At 48.2% G+C, this 23,457-nt stretch overlaps 1 protein-coding gene across 1 annotated transcript in view; it reads left to right on the forward strand.

Moving 5' to 3' along the window:
- The first annotated feature begins 1,731 nt into the window (after window positions 1-1,731).
- The window catches only part of HABP2 (hyaluronan binding protein 2), a 32,668-nt gene continuing 10,942 nt past the window's right edge, over window positions 1,732-23,457 (forward strand). The window contains exons 1-5 of the mRNA XM_027592172.2: window positions 1,732-1,896; window positions 13,715-13,751; window positions 20,445-20,555; window positions 21,959-22,066; window positions 23,288-23,404. Of these exons, the coding sequence (XP_027447973.1) occupies window positions 1,828-1,896; window positions 13,715-13,751; window positions 20,445-20,555; window positions 21,959-22,066; window positions 23,288-23,404 (442 nt within the window). The 5' untranslated portion in view covers window positions 1,732-1,827. The remainder of the gene's footprint in view (window positions 1,897-13,714; window positions 13,752-20,444; window positions 20,556-21,958; window positions 22,067-23,287; window positions 23,405-23,457) is intronic.

Consider the following 23,457-nt stretch of genomic DNA (forward strand, 5'->3'; position numbering starts at 1 on the left):
CCTTCGTCGCCAGCACCGGGCTCACAGCGGATCACCGGTGCATATTCGATGGATATTAATGTAGTTTTCACGCACAGGTTGGAGTGTGTTTAAAATTTCACAAATACTTTAGTTTTTCACATTGAGCTGGCTCTGCTATTTTAGGGGTCCTTGTTCTAAGGTAACCAACTGTCACTTTAACAAAGTGGTTTTTCATTTAAGATATATTTATTGAACACCTACCATGGGCCAGGCAAGTGCCAGGCTTCTATGCTAGGAATTCAATAGTGAGCAAAATAAAATGCCTGCCCTCGGAGCTTTCAGTCTGGTGGGGAGAGCGGGGGATGAGGATTAATGAAACAGCAATGCAGGCACAGGAAGGCAAGCTCAGTAAGGGCTAGGAAGGAAAAGCACATGCAGGGCTTCTGAGAAAGTCATGTCTGTGCTGAAATCAGAAAGATGCATTATGCACTAACTAGGTGAGTTAACTAAATAAACTTGCTGAAGAGCGATTAGGGTTGCAGTTAAGAACAGAATTAGGGTGGGAGTAAAGATTAGGGGAAGTATAGGGTGAGTCCAGAGAACTTTCCAGAAAAAGGGACTAGTGAGTACATGTGTCATAGACATCAGGTGGATGTTGACCAAGAGTGAGTAGTTGATGGCTGCCAAAAATAGCTGGAAACAAAATAAGTATAGAAAAGAAGGCAGATTTGGAGTTATTTAGGAGGTAAAATGGCATGACTTGATTTGTCCTACAAGGACATCTGGTGCCTGAGGCATTGACCGGCCTTCTCCGGGGCTGGTACATGGGGGGCCCTCCACGGCTAGCAACCTGGCTTCCAAAGCCAAAAGAAGCCACTGAGCTGTCCGAGTGCGTGTGCCAAATAGGTTACGGCCCCAGGTGAGCACCTGCCTTGGTTGGCAGCAAGGTTTCAGAACTGGGATTCAGGACTCAGGCAGGAGGATTCCCGGAGCCCTTACATAGATTACTGTGGGCAATCAGGTGGTTGTGAGAGCTCAAGATGATGCCTACTAAAGAAATCAATTGTGTTCCTGAGAACCCACGCTTCATAGGTAGGTAACGTTGCTTTATATAGCCATCCCTGAAACCAGTGTAGCTAAATGAGGAACAGAGAGAACAATGGGCCCCAAATATGAGCATCGTGGTTTCTTCGCCCTTTTGATCAAAGAAAGACTCCAATGAAAGGAAAAAAAATAATTAAAAAGTAAAAACCTTATGTAATGAGATTTAAAAGAAAACTTTTGAAGGCAACAAGCAACCATGGGCAATGCTTCAAAGGGCCCAGAATCAATGTTTGTCAATAGCAGTTTTGCATCCTTTATCTTTCATGAATAGAAAGTGTGATGTTATTAGGAGCCCATCCATACCTTAATTCTGTTTGAGATTTGATGAGTCAGAACTCTGTTAACATTCTGTCTGAATCAGCAATGGCCACGGCCCATAGCAGAAGCCTTACCCGAACCCAGGCTTTCATCCTGCGACTGGGATGGTCGTTAACTCTCGGACCTTCTGCACTGAACCCTCAGCAGCCCCCGGGGTGCACCCAGGGGCCAGGGCTCTTGAACTCTGCTACTTTCTTTGGAGACTTTCTCCCCAGAAAAGAAACCACCCCATGACTCAGCCTAACTCCAAAGTTACCATTTGTTTAATCAAGATAGTTGGTTTGCAAAACATTAAACATTAAACAGTATTTGATGCCTAGTTAATAATTGGCATCCTCTTCATTTGTTCCTGAATCCTTGGAGACTGACATTTTCCCACCCTAAAGACATAGACAACAGAAGAAATTGTGTGTCAGGCAACGCAAGAGTTCTTAAACTGCATAGATGCTTGCCAGAATGTCTGACCTCCATATTCTGCTGTTAATGGTTCTGGCGGGAAAGACGGCCATGGGGGTAAGTGTTCCCGTCAAACGTCTGTAGTTGAGAGACTGAGATTATGGGGAGAACCAAAACAGCTGGGCCAGGAGTGACTAGAAACTTCAGTTGTGAAGGACTGGGGTTGCCACGTTGAATATGGCCGGGTTGTAAGAGTCAATGCGTGCCTGCAATGTTGGTTGCTGTTGGGAAGTCTGTTCCACAAGACCATGTAACTGACTTGAGCCCTCTTGGAGGAGAGTCTCCCTGAGCGCCTTACAACTAAAGGGACCAGGGCAAGAAAATCTGCTAAGACAGTGGGCTGGGATCCGGTGTGGACCTTAGAGAACCATTTGAGAAGCCTTTGAAAGCTACCAACTCTCCTTGTACCTGTTGATGGACCTACACAGTTTTCTAGCCATTTCAGGCAACACGAGGGTAAGATCCCCTGTGATTTGGCTCTAGAGGAGAATCTTGCTGGTTGCATATGATCCTGGCAACAGGTTTACTTAGATGGATTCATTTTGGAGAAAGCTTTGTGGGTAATACTGTTTCTTCCTTTTCACAGGACCCTAGTAGATGGGGCAGGGAGGGGAAGCAGGGGTCCAAGGGAGGTGGTGGTGAGCAGGGAAAGGAAATGCCATCTGAGGGTCTTGCATGGGGATGCTCGGCATTTGGGAGCAGAGGGCTAGAGGAGAGATCAGCTTCTTCTTTGGACCACTGGGCTCCCGGAGTATTGGCTGGATCTCTGTGGGCACAGGAGAGGCCCCATCAGCAGAAATAGAGCCTCCTGGAATTCCCTACTGGATGTGGTTTAAGCATGAGTGTGGGGTTGGGAGTCAGCACGTTGAATCACAGCTTTGCCACCTTCTTGCTGTGGAATATTGGGCAAGCAACATAATCTCTCAGAGCCTCAGTTTCCTCTACTGCAAACCAACTGATAATCTCTCACTGATCTGGGGAGGGCCACGGCTGATTGAATGAGGCAATGTATTGGCTTTCAATAAATGTTAGCTCTTTTCCCTTAAAATTTCCAGAATGAATACAACTTCTCTGTGAAAATCAGAGAATGCCCCCCTTTGTGCATGTGTGTGTTGTGGGGGAAGTGGATAGAGAAGCAGCAGCGGATGGGAACTGAATTAACAGTCGTAACCTCTTTATCTTGTGAAATACCTTTGCATTTTATTTCCCATTTTACTTCATAGAGCTTTTCCTGTAGGAAGCAGGTTCAGTTTCAGGTTTTCTGATTAGATACTTCAAAAACAAGAGCCTCTCTTCCCTTTTTGGTAAACTGTCCTCAGACCCCTACCTTAGCCCCATATTAACCTGTCAAGTGTCTCACCTCTGAGAGAGTTTTCTTTTCCAGTGATGACTTGTATATGTGTGCTGGGGTTGCAAGTACACATTTTCAAGCGCCCCCCCCCTCCCTGCCTCATTTGATTGCTTGTTGGATGTCTGGGGCAGAGACCCAGCAGAAACAGCACAAGTCTAGAGGAAGAGGGGCAATTATCAGAGGCCCACAAGGGGCCCAGAGAAAGTACCAGTTGGAAAGAATTAGAGCCTGAAGTTTGAAGGCAAGGAGAGAGTTGATGCAGTCTGTTTGAAGTTCACAAAACAATAATGGTCCCCCAAAATCCCTTTTTTGCCGGCCCCAGTGAATTTTTAGGGTTAGCAATGAAATTATAAGTCAATAATGGATAAAAGAGAAAATATGAGAGATAGCCTTCAGGCAATGAGCTTAGTCGGTTCCAGAGAGAGGATTCAGGGCTTTGGAATGTTTTCTTATCCCAGATGTGTGCCAGACAGGTGGTCGGGAAGGCGGCTTGCGTTCCACAGGCCAGGCCACAGACATCCAGGGGAAAGTGGCCAACTCGCTCAGATGCTTTGGAGAGTTCGGGGGCATCATCGGGGGGAAGGAGCCACACAGCCAGATGGGCTGGGCGGCCTCTCCCACTGCACATAGCTAAAAATACTAACCAACTGCTATCGTTTAATGAGAAGTCCTGTGAGCCAGGCTCTGTGTTTTCAGTGGATCAGTTCATCTCGGGAAGGACCCTGAGAAGTAGGAACTGTTATTGCTCCCATTTCACAGATGAGAAGATGGACAGCTTGGCCTCATACCCCTGGGAAGTGGCAGAGCTGAGCTCTAGACTATGGGATACTGTCCACTGTCTGGACCAGATCTTTTGCCTGGACCCTGGCTAAAGATGAGATCTCTTCTGTCCAAAGAGCTTCAAGGGCATGGTCCTTTGTGTAGGAACAGGGAGCTCTTAGACCAGGGGTTTATGTGCTGGTTGGGGTGTAACAACTCCATGTGCCTCTGGAACTTTAGAGAAAAGCAGTCACAGGGCCTGTGATCACTATCCTTTGGAAGGTTGTATGGACACTCTCCCATGAATTTAGGTCATGCAGCACACCTTACAATGCCTTCTCTCTGAGCTCATCTCTAACTTAGATTTTTATTCAGATACCTATGATCCAAAAAGGTATAGGTCAAATGTGATTGCTGTCAACACCAGAGCTTCAGCCATAGGTTCTTCCTGGATGGGGCTAGATTTGGTTTTCCTTAATGAACACCTGTCCCCAGCACAGCCTTGTATGGTTGTCCCCATTTTATGAGTGAGAAACAGATCCAGAGTTATTAAACTAACTTCCCAGCCAGGATTGAGGCCCAGGTCTGCCCAACTCCTTCCCCATTACAGGAAGCCCACTCAACTGTGAAAAGGAAGGGCACCACCATCCAGGGCTCAGAAATCTCTTCTTGCTGTGGTTCTTGGGTGATTTGGGGGTGCCACTGGGCTCGGCCATCATAGAATCAGAAGCCAGAGGACAAGGCTTATTCAAGCCTGCCCTACTTAGCTCGGCCCATCCCCAGAGAGGACAGAAGACAATGGCCCCTCCTCTCCCCAATGTGTTTGTTCCCACTCCTGGACTTTTTAAACCCTAGAGTTTAGATCTAAGAACTCTGGAACTCTAGCATCCTCTCAGGTAGAGCACCACAGAAATTTTTGAATAGGCCAGAGCCTGCAAATTGGCAACTTGGGGTACATTTGGCTCACAGCCCAAGTTTTATTTGGTGGGTAGAAGGTCAGCCTAAGAGTATTTTAATTTCCTTTCAGTTGCTTGGTGACATTTGCAAATCAGAACACTTCACATAGAAGTACAAATTCCCAGCTTCTCTTGAAAACCAGACATTTTAGTAACATGGGGCTCACATTCCTGTTTGGCACCAACCAGATGAGGGGCTATTGCTCCCATTTTTAGAAGAAATTCAAGCCCCCGAGTCCATAGGCCCTACCACTTTCTACTTTGACACCCTTTTGCTTGACAGATGTACATTATCTGCCAGATTCTAGCTTGGAGAGAGAGAGAGAGAAACGAGAGAGCCCAGCTTGTCTGTTATGATGCAGAAACAGTGTGGATGTTGAAGGATTGGAGCCAGTTTTGGATGGTCAAGTAACTGAGTTCAATGTCTGATTAATTTGAGCATCCAAATCTGCATGCCCCCCAGGACTAAACCAGGCCTTTGATGGGAAGATACAAGCCACCCCTTTCTAAGCCTCAATGTTCCAGAATGTCCAAGTCTCTTTCAGACCCAGGAGGGATGTCCTTCCCTCTTGCTGGAACCCACACAGAATCTTATGGAAAAGAGAGAGACTGAATTTCACTGCAACTTCTCATACATTTTTTTTTAAACTGATCCAAAGCACAATTCCAACTCATTAGCTTTGGTGGTGTGCACTGGTATTTAAGGAAATCAGATCGCGGGAAAATCACATGTGTATATAGGCACAGATATATTTATATTTTAAATTCATTATGGTTCCCTAAATGCAAAAGTCATGCTGCTGTCACAAAGAGACAGCATGGCAGAATATTCGGCAGCTGGGATTTTAAATAAAACATGCTTTTCTTTATAATTAATATAACAAGGTTTTCTGGCTTAGGACCTGGCAAGGATCCCAGCAAAAATGAAGGGGTGGGGGTTGGTGTGACATGCCTCTGACCAGACAAACAAATCCCAGGAAGAGGTTATGCTTAGTGAGCCCTCCTCAATCATGTCCACACTTTGCAAAAAAGAAAAAGGAAGGAAGGAAGGAAGGAAGGAAGGAAGGAAGGAAGGAAAGAAGGAAGGAAAGAAGGAAGGAGAAAGAAAGAAGAAAGAAAGAAAGAAAGACAGAAAGAAAGAAAGAAAGAAAGAAAGAAAGAAAGAAAGAAAGAAAGAAAGAAAGAAAGAAAGAAAGAAAGAAAGAAAGAAAAAAGAAAGAAAGAAAAAGAAGAAAGAAAGAAAGAAGAAAGAAAGAAAAGGAAGGAAGGAAGAAAGAAGGAAAGAAACTCAAACTCATTGACAACAGTGGCTAATAATCATAATCATAGTGGCAACCATTTATTAAGTTTATTAAGTCTCTACCATATGTCAGCTGTCGTATGCCTACTGTTTATGATCTCATTAAAGTTTCCCGAGAGCCCCGTGAGTTAGGGACCATGTCATCCGCATTTGACAAATAAGAAACTAAGCTATAGAAGAGTTCAATAATCTGCCGCAGATGGCAGCCCTGGGGGGTTACAGAGCCGGGATTCAAACCTAGGTCTGCCCAATGCCAGTTCCAAGCTCATTACCCCTGGGCTAGAGGTTGGCAATGTCAGGCGCTACCCAAGAACAAAAGAGGAGGTTCAGCATGGTGTTGGGAGTGTCAGAAGAGGGAGTGTCTCAGAGTCTAGCTTCGGGCAGGAGACAAAGTTACTCCTACCCAGAGGCAACTTCCACAGTCCCTACAGTTTTTCTTTCTAACACCAGAAGCATCGAGCCTTGCCAGATGGCTAACCAATCCGTTCAGTGTTTTCAAACCTTACTCATGAATGAAATCTTGCTAAAGCCCAAGCCAGTTTCTTAATATGTTCCTTAAACATACTTATCTTTTCTCTATCTTGATAGATTTATTTTTTAAAGGAAATTGTCCCTACTATATAAATAGGGGGAAAAAAAATCACAGAAAATGTCATTGAATTCTTACTGGTTACACTTGTCACGCAGATGCTCAGAACCTCAAGCCTGCTTTCTCCTTGTGGGAAGGGGAGACTAGCAAGAGGCGGAGAGGATAGACTTAGCAGCTCCACCGAGTTTTTCTTTGTGATGGGTTTGGAAGGGTTGACAGTAGAATTGGGAAGGGAGTGACCGCCTCCTGCTGTGTTTGGTGTCGCGCCCTGGCCAAGCACCACCCAAATCAGCTTGGGGATCCTCGGTTCCACACTAAAGAAAGCACAGCTTCAGGGATGGACTGGGTTCCCATCAGCGGGAAGTTACTTTTCTGAGCCCCTGGGCTGTTTGCTGAGGCCAACCGGCCAAGGTTAACATGGGGAATTATGCCCGTGTGGCCGGCCTCCGACCCATCCCCAAACAAAAGTTTGTTCATTTGCCTTTCCAAAGGCCTTCCAACTGCATTAGCACATCCAGAAAGGAGTGTTTTTATCCAATCTCACTATCCTGGATGACCTTACTCCCTAACCTTCAATCCTCCCCAACTCTTTGCAAATGCTACACTCCCCATGAGCAGCCGCATCCCCTTGAATAAAACATGAGGGCAAGGAAATTTTTACTTTTACAATTGGAGAAACTGAGGGACCGGGAGATCCAACACCTTGCACAGCAGCAAAGATCAGCCCACAGTCTCCTCGGCCAGGAGCTTCATGCCTAAGGCAGGTATAATCAAAAGCGAGGCTGAGGGTAAAGTCACCTGAGGGTAAAGTACCGAGGTGAACAAATTCATGTTCTGGGCCTGCTCCAGGACCCATGGACACTTAACCTCTGCAGATAGGGCCCAGGAATCTGAATTCAGCTCTCCTGCAAAGAATGACAACTGCCATGGAGCTCCTCCCTCCGCCCCACCCCCTCTCTGCTTGTCACATGAAGCTACAGTCCAACCCCCACTTACCTAGGCAGGCTTCTGAGTGGGCTCTAAAGCTCTGAACTTCTTGAGAGCAGAGAAGTTGTACAGAGTCCCTCTGAGCCAGACACAGGTGACTGACTTCGGAGCAAGGAGGTATGGTCTTGAGTCCCTCCCCTGCCCCAATCAGCTCATGTCCTTACAGGAATACTTCACACACACACACACACACACACACACACACACACACCCTGGGCCTTAGTTTCCTCCTCTGTACAGGAAAGCTGTAGACCTGCTCCTCTCAGCAATGCACCCTTGCTGGTCACTATGGTCCTGCTTCGCCCAGGCTCCCAAGAAGGAAACCACCCACCCAGAGCACTGGCCAGGGCTTTCTTCTTTGGCCTCCATAATTTCCCCTTGCCTCCTTGCCCTGAGCTTCAGATTAAAGCAAAGCCACAGTGGACCTGTCGGTTCTGAGATAGCGTCGTGCAGCTGCTGTGCTAAAGCAGGAAAGGCAAGATTCCTTGTGACCGAATAAAAGGACTGAGTGACACCACTTTGACACCTATTAGGATGGCTATTTCCATTTAAAAATGGAAAGTAACCAGGGTCGGTGAGGATGTGGAAAAATTGGAGCCCTCATGCGTGCCTGGTGGGAGTGTAAAATGGCACGGGCGCTATGGAAAACAGGATGGTGTTTCCTCAGAAAGTTAAACGTAGAACTATCCTAGGACCCAGAAAATTCCACTCCTAGGCACAAGCCAAAAAGATGGGAAGCAGGAACTGAAAGCTATTTGGACACCAGTATTCACAGCAGCTTTACTCACAACAGCCAAAGATGTAAACAACCCAAACGTCCCTCAACACACGAAGGGGTAAACAAAATGGATATACAATAAATCCGACTCAGCCTTCGAAGGAATGAAATTTTGATATACGCTACCAACACGGATAAACCTTGAAAACATCATGCCTCGTGAAATAAATCCAGTCACAGAAGGACAGATAGTGTGATTCCACACATACGAAGTACCTAGAATAGGCACATTTAGAGACAGAAAAGAGAAGACAGGTTGGCTGGGGGCAGGGAGGAAAGAGCAGTTGTCTGATGACTATATACTTTCTGTTGGGGATGATGAGAACGTTTTGGGTAAAGATAGTGGGGATGATTACGCACAATGGGAAAGTGACTAATGCCACCAAATGGTCCACTTACAAATGGTTAAAGTTAAAAAGTAGTGTGTTGGGCGCCTGGGTGGCTCAGTTGGTTGGGCGACTGCCTTCGGCTCAGGTCATGATCCTGGAGTCCCGGGATCGAGTCCCGCATCGGGCTCCCTGCTCGGCGGAGAGTCTGCTTCTCCCTCTGACCCTCTTCCCTCTCGTGCTATCTCTCATTCTCTCTCTCTCAAATAAATAAATAAAATCTTTAAAAAAAAAAAGTAGTGTATTTTATCACAGTTTTTTTTTTTTCCCCGAAAAGTTCTAAGTGGCTTTGCACAACTGTTAATTTCATCACCTGGTTTGTCTGGAGCAGGAGACAGAGTGGGGAGATGGTATGGGGCAATACTTGGGTTGGTGACCAGAACCCTGACAACCTCTGTCCTCTGTCACTGCCACCTCTCACCCTGACCTTGAGCTCTTTGTCCAACAGCGAGGACTGGCCTGCTGAACTGTGCACTCCTGTGTTTGGCCCGCCTTCCAGCTCCATGGCTGCATCCTCACCTGGCCCCGGGGCAGACTTCCCTCCCACCCAGCTGCCCTCGGGAGGAATGCAATTCTTCCACGTTGATCTACCACCAGGTCATGGTAGAACATCCAAGGAGGACAGGATGGTGGGGTTAGAGTCCTCAGTTTTTACCCACCAGGGGAAAGGTTTTTCTGTTGTTGGTTCATGCTAAGCCAAGCTTCAGGCCCCAAGGGACAGGTCTAGCTCCCCATCCCCCCTCTTCTGCTTCCCAAGCCTGGGATTCATCAACTCAAGAGTTTTAGCCTCTGCCTTTTTGTTTGTTTTCCAGAAGATTTAAAATTCTGAAAGGTTAGAGGAAGAATCAGAATTGAAATAATCTAGGAAAAGATTAAACTAGATTAAAGAGAGGCCAAAACAGATTAGACTTCAATGCTCTTCACCCCCAAGGAGATCACACTGTAAATCAGTAAGACTCAGAGACAGTATCTTTCTCTCTGGCCTCTGTCTTTCCCACTAACCAACCTTAGCCTAGAAAGACACTAGAAGATACTAGAAGTTGCTATTTTAGCCTATGTTGAGATGAGGAATACAAGTGGTGGCAGAAGCAAGCAGTGACTGGCGTGCCCCTTGATCTGGGTGGAGATGTGTGTTGAGCTGTGTTAGCCACAGTGGACCCGCCGAGGCTGGAGCTGACTTTTGTACCTTCTCAGCTGTCACTGGTGCCCAGTGGCTCTCTCTGTGTGCTGCCAGGACTGGGCTAGTCTGGACAGGGCCTTTCATAAAGCTTTCCAAGGACAGGGGTCTGATCTCATCACCCAGTTCCATGCCCTGCCTCTCTTAGAGTTAGGTAGCTCTTCTGTTTCCTTCTTCATTCTTCCATTCCAGTGAATGCCTGCCATGGCTCCCTTATCCCTCATTGTAATGGAGATTAAGACCAAGGACTCTGACGGAAGGCTGGCTCCATTCCATCCTGGCTCCAGCAGTTGACCCGCTGAGTTACTTTGGGCAACTTAATCTCTGTACATCTGTTTGCTCACCTCTAAAATGGACATAATTATAGAACCTCAATGATCAAGTATTATGTACTTCATTTAGCACACTGTCAGCTCTTGATACATGTCATCGGAGACCACAGTTGTCTCCTCCTTCTTCTTATTCTTTTGCTTTAGGGGTCTTCCTCCTTGGATTTGCAAGCCCCAGGAGTAGGAGTTATATCATTTCCCTGTCACCGTGTAAAAACAGAATGCCATAATGGGAGGAAAGGAGGCAAATATTCGCCTACCCATTCCCCCGGCCCCATCTCCCAGGTTAGTTTCAGGATCCAGACGGAGGGCATAAGTAACTGGCTACCGGCCTGACCTTTCCCACAAGGTCCCCCAGATATCCAGCCTGTGTTTGGGCGGCCCCTTTCCACATTTCACTGCAGTCTCTGCCGGGGGACCTGGTGATTCACAAAACGAGTGGGCCGGCTTCAGATCCCTGGTACCCCCAGACACGCAGCCCAGGCTGCACAGCTGGGCGGCAGCTGCTTCCGACTCCCCCAGAGCCAGTGGGATCAGCAGGGACCCCAGCCCCAAGAGGTCCCGCGTTCTTTTTGTTGGTTTCCCTCTGAGCGCCAGCTCCAGCTCCTGGGAAGGGCACGTCTGCCACCTGCTGGCTGTGGGTGGCACAGCACCCGGCTGGCCCTCCTGGTCCGCGTCAGAGCTACAGTTTGGGGCTCTGGCCCCAGGCACAGGTGTCAGAGGCCTTTCCCGCACTGGGCACCAAGGAAGTCTGTCCCTCAAAGTCCTCCCTCCTGTCCTGAGCACTTCTTGGGGCCGACAGTGGACAGGCACGGCTCACACAATTCAGTTCAAATGGGAGAATTCAGTGAGTACCTCCTCTGGGCTGCACGAATGCGGGTAAAGAGCGACAGGCCCTGCCCTCCAGACGAGCTCCATGGAGGGAAGTGGAGGCGGGGCAAAGGCCAGGACCAAGGCAGAGTTGCCAGGAGGGGTAACGTTGGCACCTGGGGCTGTCTCATGCCCTTCCTTTGGCACTGCCCTAGCCCTCAAGCCTGGAGGGGTCAACTTCAGATGCTCCCCATTTGAGCCCCCAGGCCCAGGAATACCCCTGAGACCTGAACTTACCCTCCCTCTGTCAGGTTCCCCACTATCAACCCCCTTCCTAAGAGAAATGCCCAGCCCTTGTCTCATTCTTTGCAGAAACCAGGTGCGGGGTGGGGGAAGGTGAGGCAATGAGACCGGCACAGACACAGTCCAGACGGTTAAGGGCCTCTCGACTCTCTGCATCCCGCTCCCTCCCCAGCCGTTTGCGGGAGAGTTTGCCAAATCTACAGAAAGTGGAAAGAGTAACACACTGAATATACATGCAGATACATTCACAATACCATCATCATTCTCAAGAAATTCCACATTGATACGCTAATATTCTCTCATATAAGTCTATGTTCAGGTTTCTCAATTGCCCCAATAATGTCCTTTAAAGCTGCTTCCTTTTTAAAAACAAGGATCACTCACTGCATTTGGTTGTCCTGTCTCTTCAGTCTCATTTCATGAAAAACAGCCTTCCCATCTTCTTTGTCTTTCGTGCCACTGACATTTTTGTAGGGTCGAGGCTGGTTGTTTTGTCGAATGGCCGCCATCTGCACCTGCCCTGTTCCTCACGGGTAGACACAGGGTAAGCATTTTTGTCAAGAATCCCACTCGTTGATGTTGTGCGCTCGGTACATCCTGTCAGGATGCATTCTTTCTTTTTACCTGTCTTTTCTAATTTATTGTCCATCTGCCTAATTCCCAAAATGGTTAAAGTGGCCGACGGTAAAACAGAAAACCCAAACTTCTGCCGGGGGGAGAGGAAGATTGATGTGGGTACTGGGAAGATGACCACATTGGCCACAGCTTTTTAGTGGCTAAGACCCAAAGGGAGGCCCGTCAGGGCTGCAACCCTCTTTTTCTAAATCGGATGTCAGCAAACTTTGTCAGGTGCCAAGAAGGAAATATTTGGGGCTGTCTGGTCTCTGTCACAATGACTTTGGTGGAGTAGTACAAAAGAGGTCTCAGACAATACTTAAAAACAGACACGACTGTGTCCCAATCAAATTTGATTTGTAAAACCACACTTCCGGGTTTGGCCCCAAGGGCCTGAGTTTGCTGACCCTTGAATTAAGTAAAAGCAAATATTCCAGCTATCAAATGAGTGAAGCTTTCTTTTTCCGGTAAGCACTGCATTCTAAAAGGAACTATTCATAACACTATTTATTTATTCAGCAAAAACTCTTTGAGGATCGTCATGTGCCAAGCACTATGCTCAGTATGGGGTAATACATCAGTGATGAAACAGACAAGATCTTTGCCTTTCTGGAGGACAGAGTCAATGTGAGAAACAGATAACGTGCAGATAAACAAATGTAAACTACATGTCGCAATAAGAACTACGGAGGAAATGAACGGATAGAGTGACGAAACAATGGGGGAGGGGGTCATACCCATAGGGGAGTTGGGGAAGGCTTCCTTATGACATTTAAGCTGGCACCTAGTGATGGTCATGGGAGACGGCTTTCCAGGCAGAAGGAAGAGCAAGTGCAAAGGCCCTGAGGTGAGGGGAGCTTGGCTCATGCCATTGGAACCCAGGTGTGGCTGGAGATTAGTAAGGGGCAGTGGAAAGGGAGGGGTATGGGGGGAGGTTCATAGGTTGTGGCAGGTGTTTGTATTTTATTCCAAGAACAAGGGGAAGCCACTGGAGAGTTTTAAGCATCTGTCCATCCCCAGCCCAAGGAGTTGTCACCCAAAGCAATCACTTGACTTGAGTGTGAATCCAAATCCTATCACAAATGTGTGACCTCTGAGCCTCAATTTTCTCATCTGTCAATGGGCCAATAAAAGCCTCCTTATAGGGCTCTTATAAGAATGAGATGCAGCAACGCACATCAGGCAGACAGGAGATGCTCAATCCATGCTAATCACTACCACTGACGAGACTGTCTGTACCGGGGCACCCACGCCCCGGCATGAGAACAGATACGCACAAGCACCACAAGTCCCTACCAAGGAGGATGCTCAACTGGCACAGGAAGAAGGAGGCATCTTCAAAATAGGCCCCTCCCTCTCCCTCCCACCCATCCCAGCTACAGCCATCCCAGAGCATCCAGCGCTCTTGATCCTCCTATGTGACCCTGGGAGAAGTTCCTCTTGCCTTGCAGGAGCCTAGGGAGGCACCCAGCCAGTCAGCTGACTCAAACTTGCTCAGCCCTGTGTTGGTTTGTGTTTGTTTCTGTTTTTTTCAGTTCTCCCTGATGTCTTTACTCATAGACCCGGACCCAGGTGAGTGTGTGGATCGCCCTGGGGCTCCTCACAAACTACAGGCTGGTTCTGGGATGGAAGAAAGGGGACCCATGCATGTGAGTGTGGGCGCAAGCTCAGGATTCAAACAATTCAGAAATGTTGTTGACCCCTTCCAAGAATTTTCCCAGAAAAATGTACTCCTGGTGTTTGTCCCTCCGTGCACGTACAGTATGCTTTATTCGATTTTGAGTTGCCCATGGGTACCCCTGGTCCCCCGTCTCAGGACCCCAGGGGAAAAACTGCTGATACAGTTAAATCCCTTCATTTTACAGAGAAGGAAACTGAGGCCCTGGGAGGGGAGGCTACAGGTCACACAGCCCGTTAGTGATGAGATGAGCTGAAAAGGCCGACACAAAGCGAGGGTGGCATTGGGCACTTACTGGCTCCAGGCAGGCTGGCCCTGGGCCCCCACTCGCTCCGGGAGCCGGGTCCTCCGTGCTGTGCCACGCAGGCAGTCCTCAGGCTGACCCGCCCCTGTGACGGCCTCCCACCTGCACCCCCACCACTGCCATCCTGCCCGGAGCCCTCCACTGTGCCCGAGCCAAGCAGGGCTATTGCTCTTGCGGTCACCCAATCTCTGACTCGGGGCCCATGTCTCCCTTCACTGCTCCGAGGCCCAAGGGGGAGAAAACTCCACACCCAAGTCCACCAGGGTGGAGGCTGGTATCCCCCACTGGCAGTGACCTGTGCTGGTCCCCCACAGAGGACCAGAGCCAGGGAGCCAGCACATGGAGATGGCGGTCATGTCTAAACTTTGGGTCAAGGGCTTATTTGGAGCAAATGTGGGGACACCTGGGTCAAAATCCACGTGACGGTCAATATTCTCTGGCAGCAAAGCCGTGGATGGGCAGACAGATTTGTGCTGGTTCAAGGCAGGCGATGTCTGAGCTTTGTCTACCCCTTATGCTCAGGGAATGTTTGTGGAATTGAGCATGGCATGTGCGTTTCCAGAGGGTCTATGTCTTTCCCCAAAGCAAAGGATTCTGTTCTATTCGACAACATATAATTTAATTCCTTGGAGGAATCGTGTTTCAGGGGGCTCCCCCCAGCTGCCTGCACCAGCATCCACATGTGGAGTCCGGGGGAGGGGGCGGTCCAAAGCCAAGAGGTGGGAAGAGCTGCCCCCTCCCCGGCCTTCAGCACACACCACTCAGGCACCAGGGGTCAGAGAGATGGAGCTCCAGAACTGTGGGGTCACACAACAGACAAGGAGCATAGAAGAGTCCAGAGACCTCGCTCTCTTCAAGGATTTGAAAAGCAGATCCACTCCTAGTCCATGACGTCAACTTTGTGAGAATTAAGAGGTGTCTTTACCTCAAGACACTGTACGGCCATCTTCCAGAAAATTGCAGAAGACATCTATAGTGACCACGAGTTTCTGACACCATGGCACTGACGTTGTGCAGTGAACAACTTGCACAACTGGATGCAGTGGCCCCACTGAACACAGATCACAGAAAAGGGAGGATTCATTCTCTGTGTTCATAAGGCTTTTAGCTTTAATGAAAGAGATTAGAAGCGACAGGATCAGATTTGGTCTGCAAACAGGAGAACTTCCTCCCCATCAGAGTCGTCCAAAAATCTGAATGGGCTGTTGGGCTCTTGGGAGGTAGTAAGTTCTCCATCACTGGTGGTCTTTAAACACAGGCTGAAAAACCACTTAGTAGGGAGTGGAGAGTATTGGATTTACCATTCTGAAAGTCTAGGCTCTAGAAGAACTCTGTCAATAGTTTCTGCCAGTTTGGTGAGTGGATGAAGGGACCCTGGAGCCCGCCATCCCTGGGCTCCCAAGTCCGGCTCCAGGTGTTCGGTCAACCTCTGGCTGTGGAGCGGGGCGAGATGTAGTATGCCCGGCCTTTCTGCAAAGAGCAGGTTAGGTTTTTAAAATGCCCCTGTTGGTATCTGCTCTAATTGCACATGGGGGTGGTGCTTCGATGGAATTTGTCAGATCCCAGCCGGCTTTAGAAAGCAGTGTGACCAAGGAAACACCATGCCCATGTCCACAGGCAAGTGGCTTCTGTAGCTGGTCTTGCTGGACACAGTGCATGGCGAGGGTTTTGCGGGAGCAGAAGGCGCCTGGGCCGCAGTCCCCAATGGGTGGCCAAGGAGGTGGCCATCAAACAGCACAGACTCTGCTCTCTCCCCAAAGCAGGTGCCGTGACAGCCAACGGGCCTGCGGAAATGCCTCTTCAAAGCTGGCTTGGCTCTGCCCAGCAACACAAGCTGAGCCCATCCATCAGCTGTCCTGCCACCTGCCAGTGAGGGTCTCCGCTGAGCTTGCCCTGTCAGCTGGATTGGAAGCGTCAGATACAGACCAACAGGGCTGGGGTTTGGGGGAGGCCCTCGGAGGTACCGTCTGTGCTACGGTGATGGATGACGCCAACAGGGACAGCATTCCAGAGATTTTTATTCCGTTCCGCACATCTGGCAAGCTCCTTAACCAGAGCAGCTGAGGAGCCCCCATCACACAAACTCTGAGCTTTTTCCGAGAGACCCTGGGTCCAGACCACGGTAATCCCGCTTGAGGGACTTGGAGCATGTGCTAAAAAAGATTTCTCGACGTGTGTTACTTCCTGGAAGCTGAAACCCATGGAATTTCACGAAACACAAACCCACAAGAGACTCCTGGGCCGGTAGAAAAGCAAACCAGACTTGGAGTTAGGTAGACCTGGATTTGGATATCACCTCCTCCTGCTCTCGTTTTCCCATTTCTGTCAAATCGGAATAATAATACCTATGCCACGGGGTGTCTCTATGGTTAAATAAGATCATGTGCCACCACATTTATTTAGTATAGTGTCCAGTACATAGAAAGTACTCAATAGATAATAACCAGTTATTGGGATGATTTGAGTTAGCTCAGGATACTCTCACCATCCTTCCTGATAAGTTCTAGAAACAGACTCTGATAAATAGACAAATCCACAAGGATTTCTTTTTATACCTAACATAAAATGCTCCTGAGAGCAGCTCCCATTCTTCACCCAAAGCATTCTCCTTTTCGACAGCCTAGAGAAAGTCTCCAATAATCTATATTTGGACCTGCGGTGTTTTCCTCCAACCCAGCAATGGAAGCAAATTCTAGGTCAGGCTCTAACCCCTCTTGATGCAGGAAAGCACTTGGACAAATTTCTAGACTCTACGGAGCTCAACAGGCATCTTCTTGACCAAATACCTACGACCCAGATCTCAAATAGTTTCTCTCCTAAGTTCCCCGTTTCCCCTGCTCCAAGCAAATACCAACTTTGCTGGCCGAGCTCCATGCTGGCCAGTCAGAAAGAAGGGAGGCCCCATCACAGAGGGAAAAACTCACTTGTCAAACGCATCCATTAACTGCATCTAGGGATCTGTGCTGGGTCCGAGGGCTACAAAGAGGAATAGACGTGGCCCTCTATCTTAAGACACCAACTATCTAGTTGGAGGGAACAATTAGATAGACCAAGTTGAATAATAAACCACAAGGAAGAGGTACCATCTGAGCTCCAGCCATGAGACCTAGCACTCTACAGCCTTCTGGGCCACTGAGGAAATACCTAAAACTCTTACCCCACTGGCAACCCAATACGAGTCAAGCCCTGGGTGCTCGTTCATTATTACTGCAGAGTATGCTACCCTAAACTTAGCGGCTTCAACCATGAATATTCTTAATAGAATAAGAATCAGGTCTCAATTCTTTGGGTTGGCGATTTAGATCAGGTTCAGCTGGGCACTTCCTCCGGTCTGGACCAGGCTCAGCTGATGTTGGCTAGGCCTCCTCTCAAGTCTGCAGTCAGCTGATAGATCGCTGGGCTCTCATATGTCTGAGGCCTTGACTGGAAGTGCTCGGCCTTCTGCTGCCCCACACGTTCTCTTAACCTCCAAAGAATTGGCCAGACCTGTACACATGGCAGTCGCAGGGGTGGGAGAGAAAGAGAGAGAGAGAGGGAGAGGACGTGTGTAAGACTTCTTGAGACCCAGACTTGGTGCTGGCACGCTGTCCTTCTAGCACATGCTATTATTGGTCAGAGCAAGTCCCAAGGCCAGTTTAGACCCAAGGGGTGGGGAAATCAACTCCATCTCTTGGTAGGAGGAGCTGCAAAGTCTCACTGCTAAAGATGAGACGACAGGGAGAGGTGGCGAGTCGGGGCCATCTTCCCCCATGGGATTGGCTCATACTGTATTACCGTGCCAGTGTGGAACGTGGAGCCACCTAACCTAGACTTGGCCACATCTAGCCCCGCTGCCTCTCCACTCCCTGTTCATTTCCTTTCTTGGCTGGTTTTCCTCCCTGACTCACCCTGGCCCGGAAGCTCCTGTGTTGGAGGCCACATCTCACTCTTTTTTGCACATCTCTCCATCACTCCCAGTGCTTTCCTGAGCCTGGCGTCATACTTGGCCCATCGTAGGTGCACAACACACTTTTCTTCTGTAGACAATGGGATTAAGTGCCAATAGCGTAGAAAAGACAAAATAAGCTAAGTTTGGAGGTGGAGAAGCCCTGCCAGGGGGTGCTTCTATAAAGCGCTCTGAAAACATGGGACAGGCGCCCCGAAGGTAAAGGATCTTGGTGCCTTTCCTTGCATAGAACTCCAATTGGCTGACTTCTGGTGACCTGGGGCCACTGAGCCTCTGTTGCTTCTCTCCACCTTAACCAAGGGCCCTGGGCCCCCCGGAGAAGAGCAGGGATTTTTTGCCTTGTTTAGCAGACATATGACTCAAAGCTTACATGTCTTATTCCCTCTTTAGCTTCGCCGAGAGCTGAGCAGACCCTGTTAACAAGGCTGGATTCCAGTTAAAATCCTCCAGCAGACATTTCAGCCATCCCCCACCACCTAGAAAAGTCACACGATTCCATTTATGTAAAAACCTTCCCCGTTTCCAAATATCTGCAAAGGGAATGATTCTTAATGGCGGAGCTGAGATTAGCCTGGCTGATCTTCAACCCGTGGGAGGGATGGGAGAAATTACAGGAGCACTCTGAAGGCACTTATCTATAAACACCTGTTGGAAAAACAAAAATAAATTCTCTAAACCAAAAAATAAATAAATAAATGATGTAATCAGCTCATTACCAGCCCATTGTCTCTCCCAGATGTCAGTTTGAAATCTTTCATGTCAAACTCTGAAAAAACGGTTTTTTCCCCTCACTTTCTCACTCTCTTTCTCCGCTTTATCGTGCTAGATGGAAAGAAACTTTATTTGCTCCAGGAAGACAATGGCCTTATCTTCAACCTAGATCCTCGTCCCTGGAAAGGTGGCCTCCTCTGGGAGCATTTTCATAGTGGGGAAAAGCAGCTCACGAGAAATAATGAGCAAGCAAAGGGAGTCTTGACTTGACACTGTGATAAATGAGGTGAAACTTTGGCAAGGAACCAGAGTTGGCGTATTCAAAAAGGAAATAAAAAGATCGTTCCATTTTAATGGGAAATATAAAACAGCCATTGTGCAAAAGTCGATTTTTCAAAAGCCAAAGAGATAAAGACTATAAGGGAATGACTGAGAGACGAGGGAGATAATGCGGTTGATAATCAGGCCGAGGTAAAGTGGCATGCTCCAAGCCACCGGCTGGCTCTGTGGGAGTGCATTTGCAAGTCTCGCTAGCTGCATTTGCTCCCGCCTCATTACCATATGCATCTCCAGACAGCATCCTTATAGCTTCAACTTGCCGCCTTGCCGCACTCCGGCCAGCTGGGGAGAGCAAAGTCAGCCCAACTTTCTTCAAATCGCGAACTTCTCTCCATGAGCCACAGAGCTACCAGCATCTTCTAAGTCCCCAGATGACAGAGAGCCTGAGCCCAGCCTTACGCATGCACTTGCTCTTCCCAAAGGACCTGCCTAGCATGAGGTTGACACCTGTGGGCAGTGCCATACCCTGCCCTGTCTTTCACTGGGCAAAATCCTTGAATCTTCTCTAGGTTGTCCTTGGGCAAATCCTAAATAGCAGCCTGGGTATGTGATGGGAATGGTTGCACCCCTTTCCCCAAGGGTAAGTGTGAATTAACCGAGGCAGTGAAAGAATCCAGCTGAATGCCGTCGAGCTGATGCAATTTAGGGGCTATATGGGGATCAACTGCCTTAGTCCAGATCCTGCCGTTTATTCGCCATGTGAAATTAGCTCTGTAAAATGCTTGGCACAGGGCCCAGTACATAGTAAAGGCTCAATAAATCTTAGCTGTTAGGATGAAGCTAGAGATACAATGAGAGTACTCTGATGCCGCGACCAAGAGGAAACTGACGCGTTTCTTCGACTTCATAAGCTAAGGTGACTAATAAAGGCCCAAGGAGACATTTTATTCACAAAACTGCCCAAAGAGGTGCTCAGGTGCTACTGGGTCTCACCCTGGACACATCTTGTGTAGAACCTTGGAGACCTTCTAAACCCCACTCATCTTCCTGCTGTTCACAGATAAACAAACCAAGGCCCGAGGATACAAGTAGCTTGTCCAAGGTCACAGTCAGTGGAAAGCAAGAACTTGACTTCTCCCCATTTCCGATCAGGTGCTCTGGACCCTGCCAAATGCCAACACTGCCCTGCTGCGTCATAAAACACACCAAATGAAAACACCACGCCTAACCCCTTCTGTCCACCCCATCAGTTGAGGAGCTAGAAAGACACATGGATCCTCCTTCAGGATTTGGAAATCTTTGGGTCTAATGATTGGCGTTTCTTCCATTCCCTTCCCACTTCTGCAGACTGGACCCCTGACTACTACGAGAATAGCTATGAGCAATCCAACCAGGAGGAGAACAGCAATAATACTCCTGTCTACCAGGAGAATCCTGACTGGTACTACATAGAGGACGGTAGGTGCCAAAGCTCTTGGGGGGCCCTCCTGGGAGGAAGCCAGCTCTGCTAGAAGAGTTTATGTGTGATTATATGCAAACGCCTCTCTCTCCTCTCTGACCACCGTCATAGAATGGGTATCGGATAAATGACTTAGACTGGCTTTTTTCAGTTAGAATCATACACTAGGGAGACTGGGGAGGTTCCTAGAGACTCTCTCTCCCACCCTCAAGTGACAGAGGAAGTGGCGTTGACTTAGCCAGGGTCATACAGCAAGTTAGTGCATCATCATCTGGGTCTCCTGACATGGTGAGTAAAAGTCATGTTCAAAATCACTTCCTAGCTTTGATTACAGGTCGGTCCTAATTATGCAGAAGAGGCTGGGTTAGCATTCAGCATCAGATTGTAGCTTTCACAAATGTGGCATTGAAACTTCCCTTCCCCTTGTGCTGTGGTTTTCTTTCTCTTTACATTCCTCGGAAGCTTTGCACAGTTGTTTGTGTGTGTGTGTGTGTGTGTGGTGTGCACACTCACATGTATGCTTCTACACTTGTTTTTGTTTTTATGGCTTCTTAACCCAAGCAATGGGACAGAAGGAAAAATGAGAAGTGGGGCCCAAGCAAAAGCATGTGACAAAGCCAGGAGAAGGAATGGAATGCACTTAGCAGCTAGAATAAAAACTGTAACTGTGCGAAGTGGCCTGGAAGGCAGGGCCAAGATACAGGGCATCAGGGGAACATCAGAAGGGACCATCAAAACAAGAGCTGGGCCCAGGGATCCTAGTTCCTGAACCAAAGAACAATGTGTGTGAACAGAAGGATAAAGAATTCCCCAAGGGAAGATCCATTCAGACAACCATGAAAAGCCAAAGGCACAGATGAAATATGACAAAATCTAACTGAACAAGTAGTTGAAGAAAGATGAAGGCCACTGGGTCATTTCCTCCTCGCCGCCAATCCTTCTGTCACCCTCTTGCCTTTGGTCCTCTTTCCTGATGTTCAGAAAGCTTGTGTTTCATTAGGGGTGGGTTTTCTTTCCCCACTCCTGACCTCCACCCCCGGGCACTGGGAGTAGGGGAGGTCTTCAGGCTTATGAAATGCCTTCAGCATCAGAGGCAGACCCCGTGGTACTCCCAGCGAGACTGGGAGGAGAAAAACACTGATGGTGGAAAAGGGGAGTTTCTCAATGAGAAACTCAATGAGATTCCTTCTCGCCTGTCCTCTTAGTAACCTGAATCTCTCTCTGGTCCTGTGACTGCAGTTTTCCTTGCTCTTTAAGGGCAATTCACGTTTCCCCCTTTCCCCAGTCACCGGCTATGCATTCGCTCTCTCCTTCGGGGCAGGAGACTGAAGTTTGACGAGCAAACAGGGGGCGTCTCACCTGCTGTGCATTGCGATCATTGACTTCTGTCCGCATATCATAGATCCGTGCCTGTCCAACCCCTGTGAACATGGCGGGGACTGCCTTGTCAGCGGGGACACCTTCACATGCAGCTGTCCAGCCCCTTTCTCTGGAAACAGGTGTCAGAATGGTGAGTGCACTTTCACTGGGTTCCCTCTTCCTTCTGAGTTGAACAAGAGGCACCCCAACTCTAGGGGGTAAAAAGAGCTGAATGATTCCATGGAAAGGGTTATAACCATACATATTGCATCATCCATAATGGACTCCTTGGCATGATAACAAGCGACATCTCATTGGATCCTTACCCATGAGTACTGGTATAGGACTGGTATGACCATTTTATAGATGGGAACACTGAGGCTAAGAGGAGATAAGAGCTGGACTCTGACCAAGATGTATTCTACACTCAGGACTTGTTGTTTAGAGTGTTTAGACTAACTACAACAGAGAAACACTGTTCTCAAATGAGAGAGCAGGAAGAATCTGAAGGCACATGAAGCCCAACCCAGTTAGAGAAAGGGAACCCAGAGACACAGGGGACCTGATCATGGTCACACAGCTATTTAGGAGAAAGAGCAGATATTAGAGCCGTGTTGCCTGGCTCCCATCCCCATGCTCTTTCTTCCTACCATCCTCACTTATGGAGACTCTGATAAGAACGATTTCTGCCTTCAGTGACCTCTTATGGGCATAACATGAAGCTATGTGATAAGATATTGAGAATAGAACCCTTACGGGCTGAGTGAACCCCTGGAGGCATGTGGATTCTGTTCCATCTGGTGACCATTGAACGGGGGTGAGGGAGGCAGTGAGGATCTTTAAATAGGGCTTTATGGTTGTCTTCTTTTCTCTGTGCCGTCTTCACCCCTTCCTTCCATTTTCAATCCTGTAAGTCCTTCAATAAACACGTCAGCATGGTTTGGGGTATCAGGCATTAACATAGTATCTGGGTTCATCCCTCAACTTCCCCAAAGAATGACAAAATTGTAAATGAAATATAAAATCAACTGCAAAGTAGAGAAATTCAAATTGTAGCTCTATTTGTTTGTTGAAGGTGTAAAAATGATCAAGGTTTTTTATAAAGATAGAGTAAAAAAGAATACGAGCCCTGGAAGGAACTGGGATGCAATCATCCATGACCCAAGGATTTATTAAAAAAACAAAAAAACAAAAAAAAACTTTTTTTTTTTTTTGTCCAGGGGTAGCATGGTATTTCAGGACCACAGACAAGGGCACGCACTCTGTCAGTCACCCTTCACCACCGCCCCCAAACATTGTATTATGCAGGTACCCCAGTAAGTAAAATTTGTCCCCAAATCATGTTGCTTACTTCTCTATGGATCTCCTACAGTGCAAAACAAGTGCAAGAACAACCCATGTGACCGGGGCCAATGTCTCATTACCCAAAGTCCTCCCTATTACCGCTGTGCCTGTAAACACCCTTACAGGGGTCCAGACTGCTCCACAGGTAAGTGAGGGAGGCCCCTGCTCTGCTAGGTTTTCTCTCTCTGGCTTGTGCCT

The sequence above is a fragment of the Zalophus californianus genome, chromosome 15 (assembly GCF_009762305.2).
Source record: "Zalophus californianus isolate mZalCal1 chromosome 15, mZalCal1.pri.v2, whole genome shotgun sequence".
NCBI lineage: Eukaryota > Metazoa > Chordata > Mammalia > Carnivora > Otariidae > Zalophus > Zalophus californianus.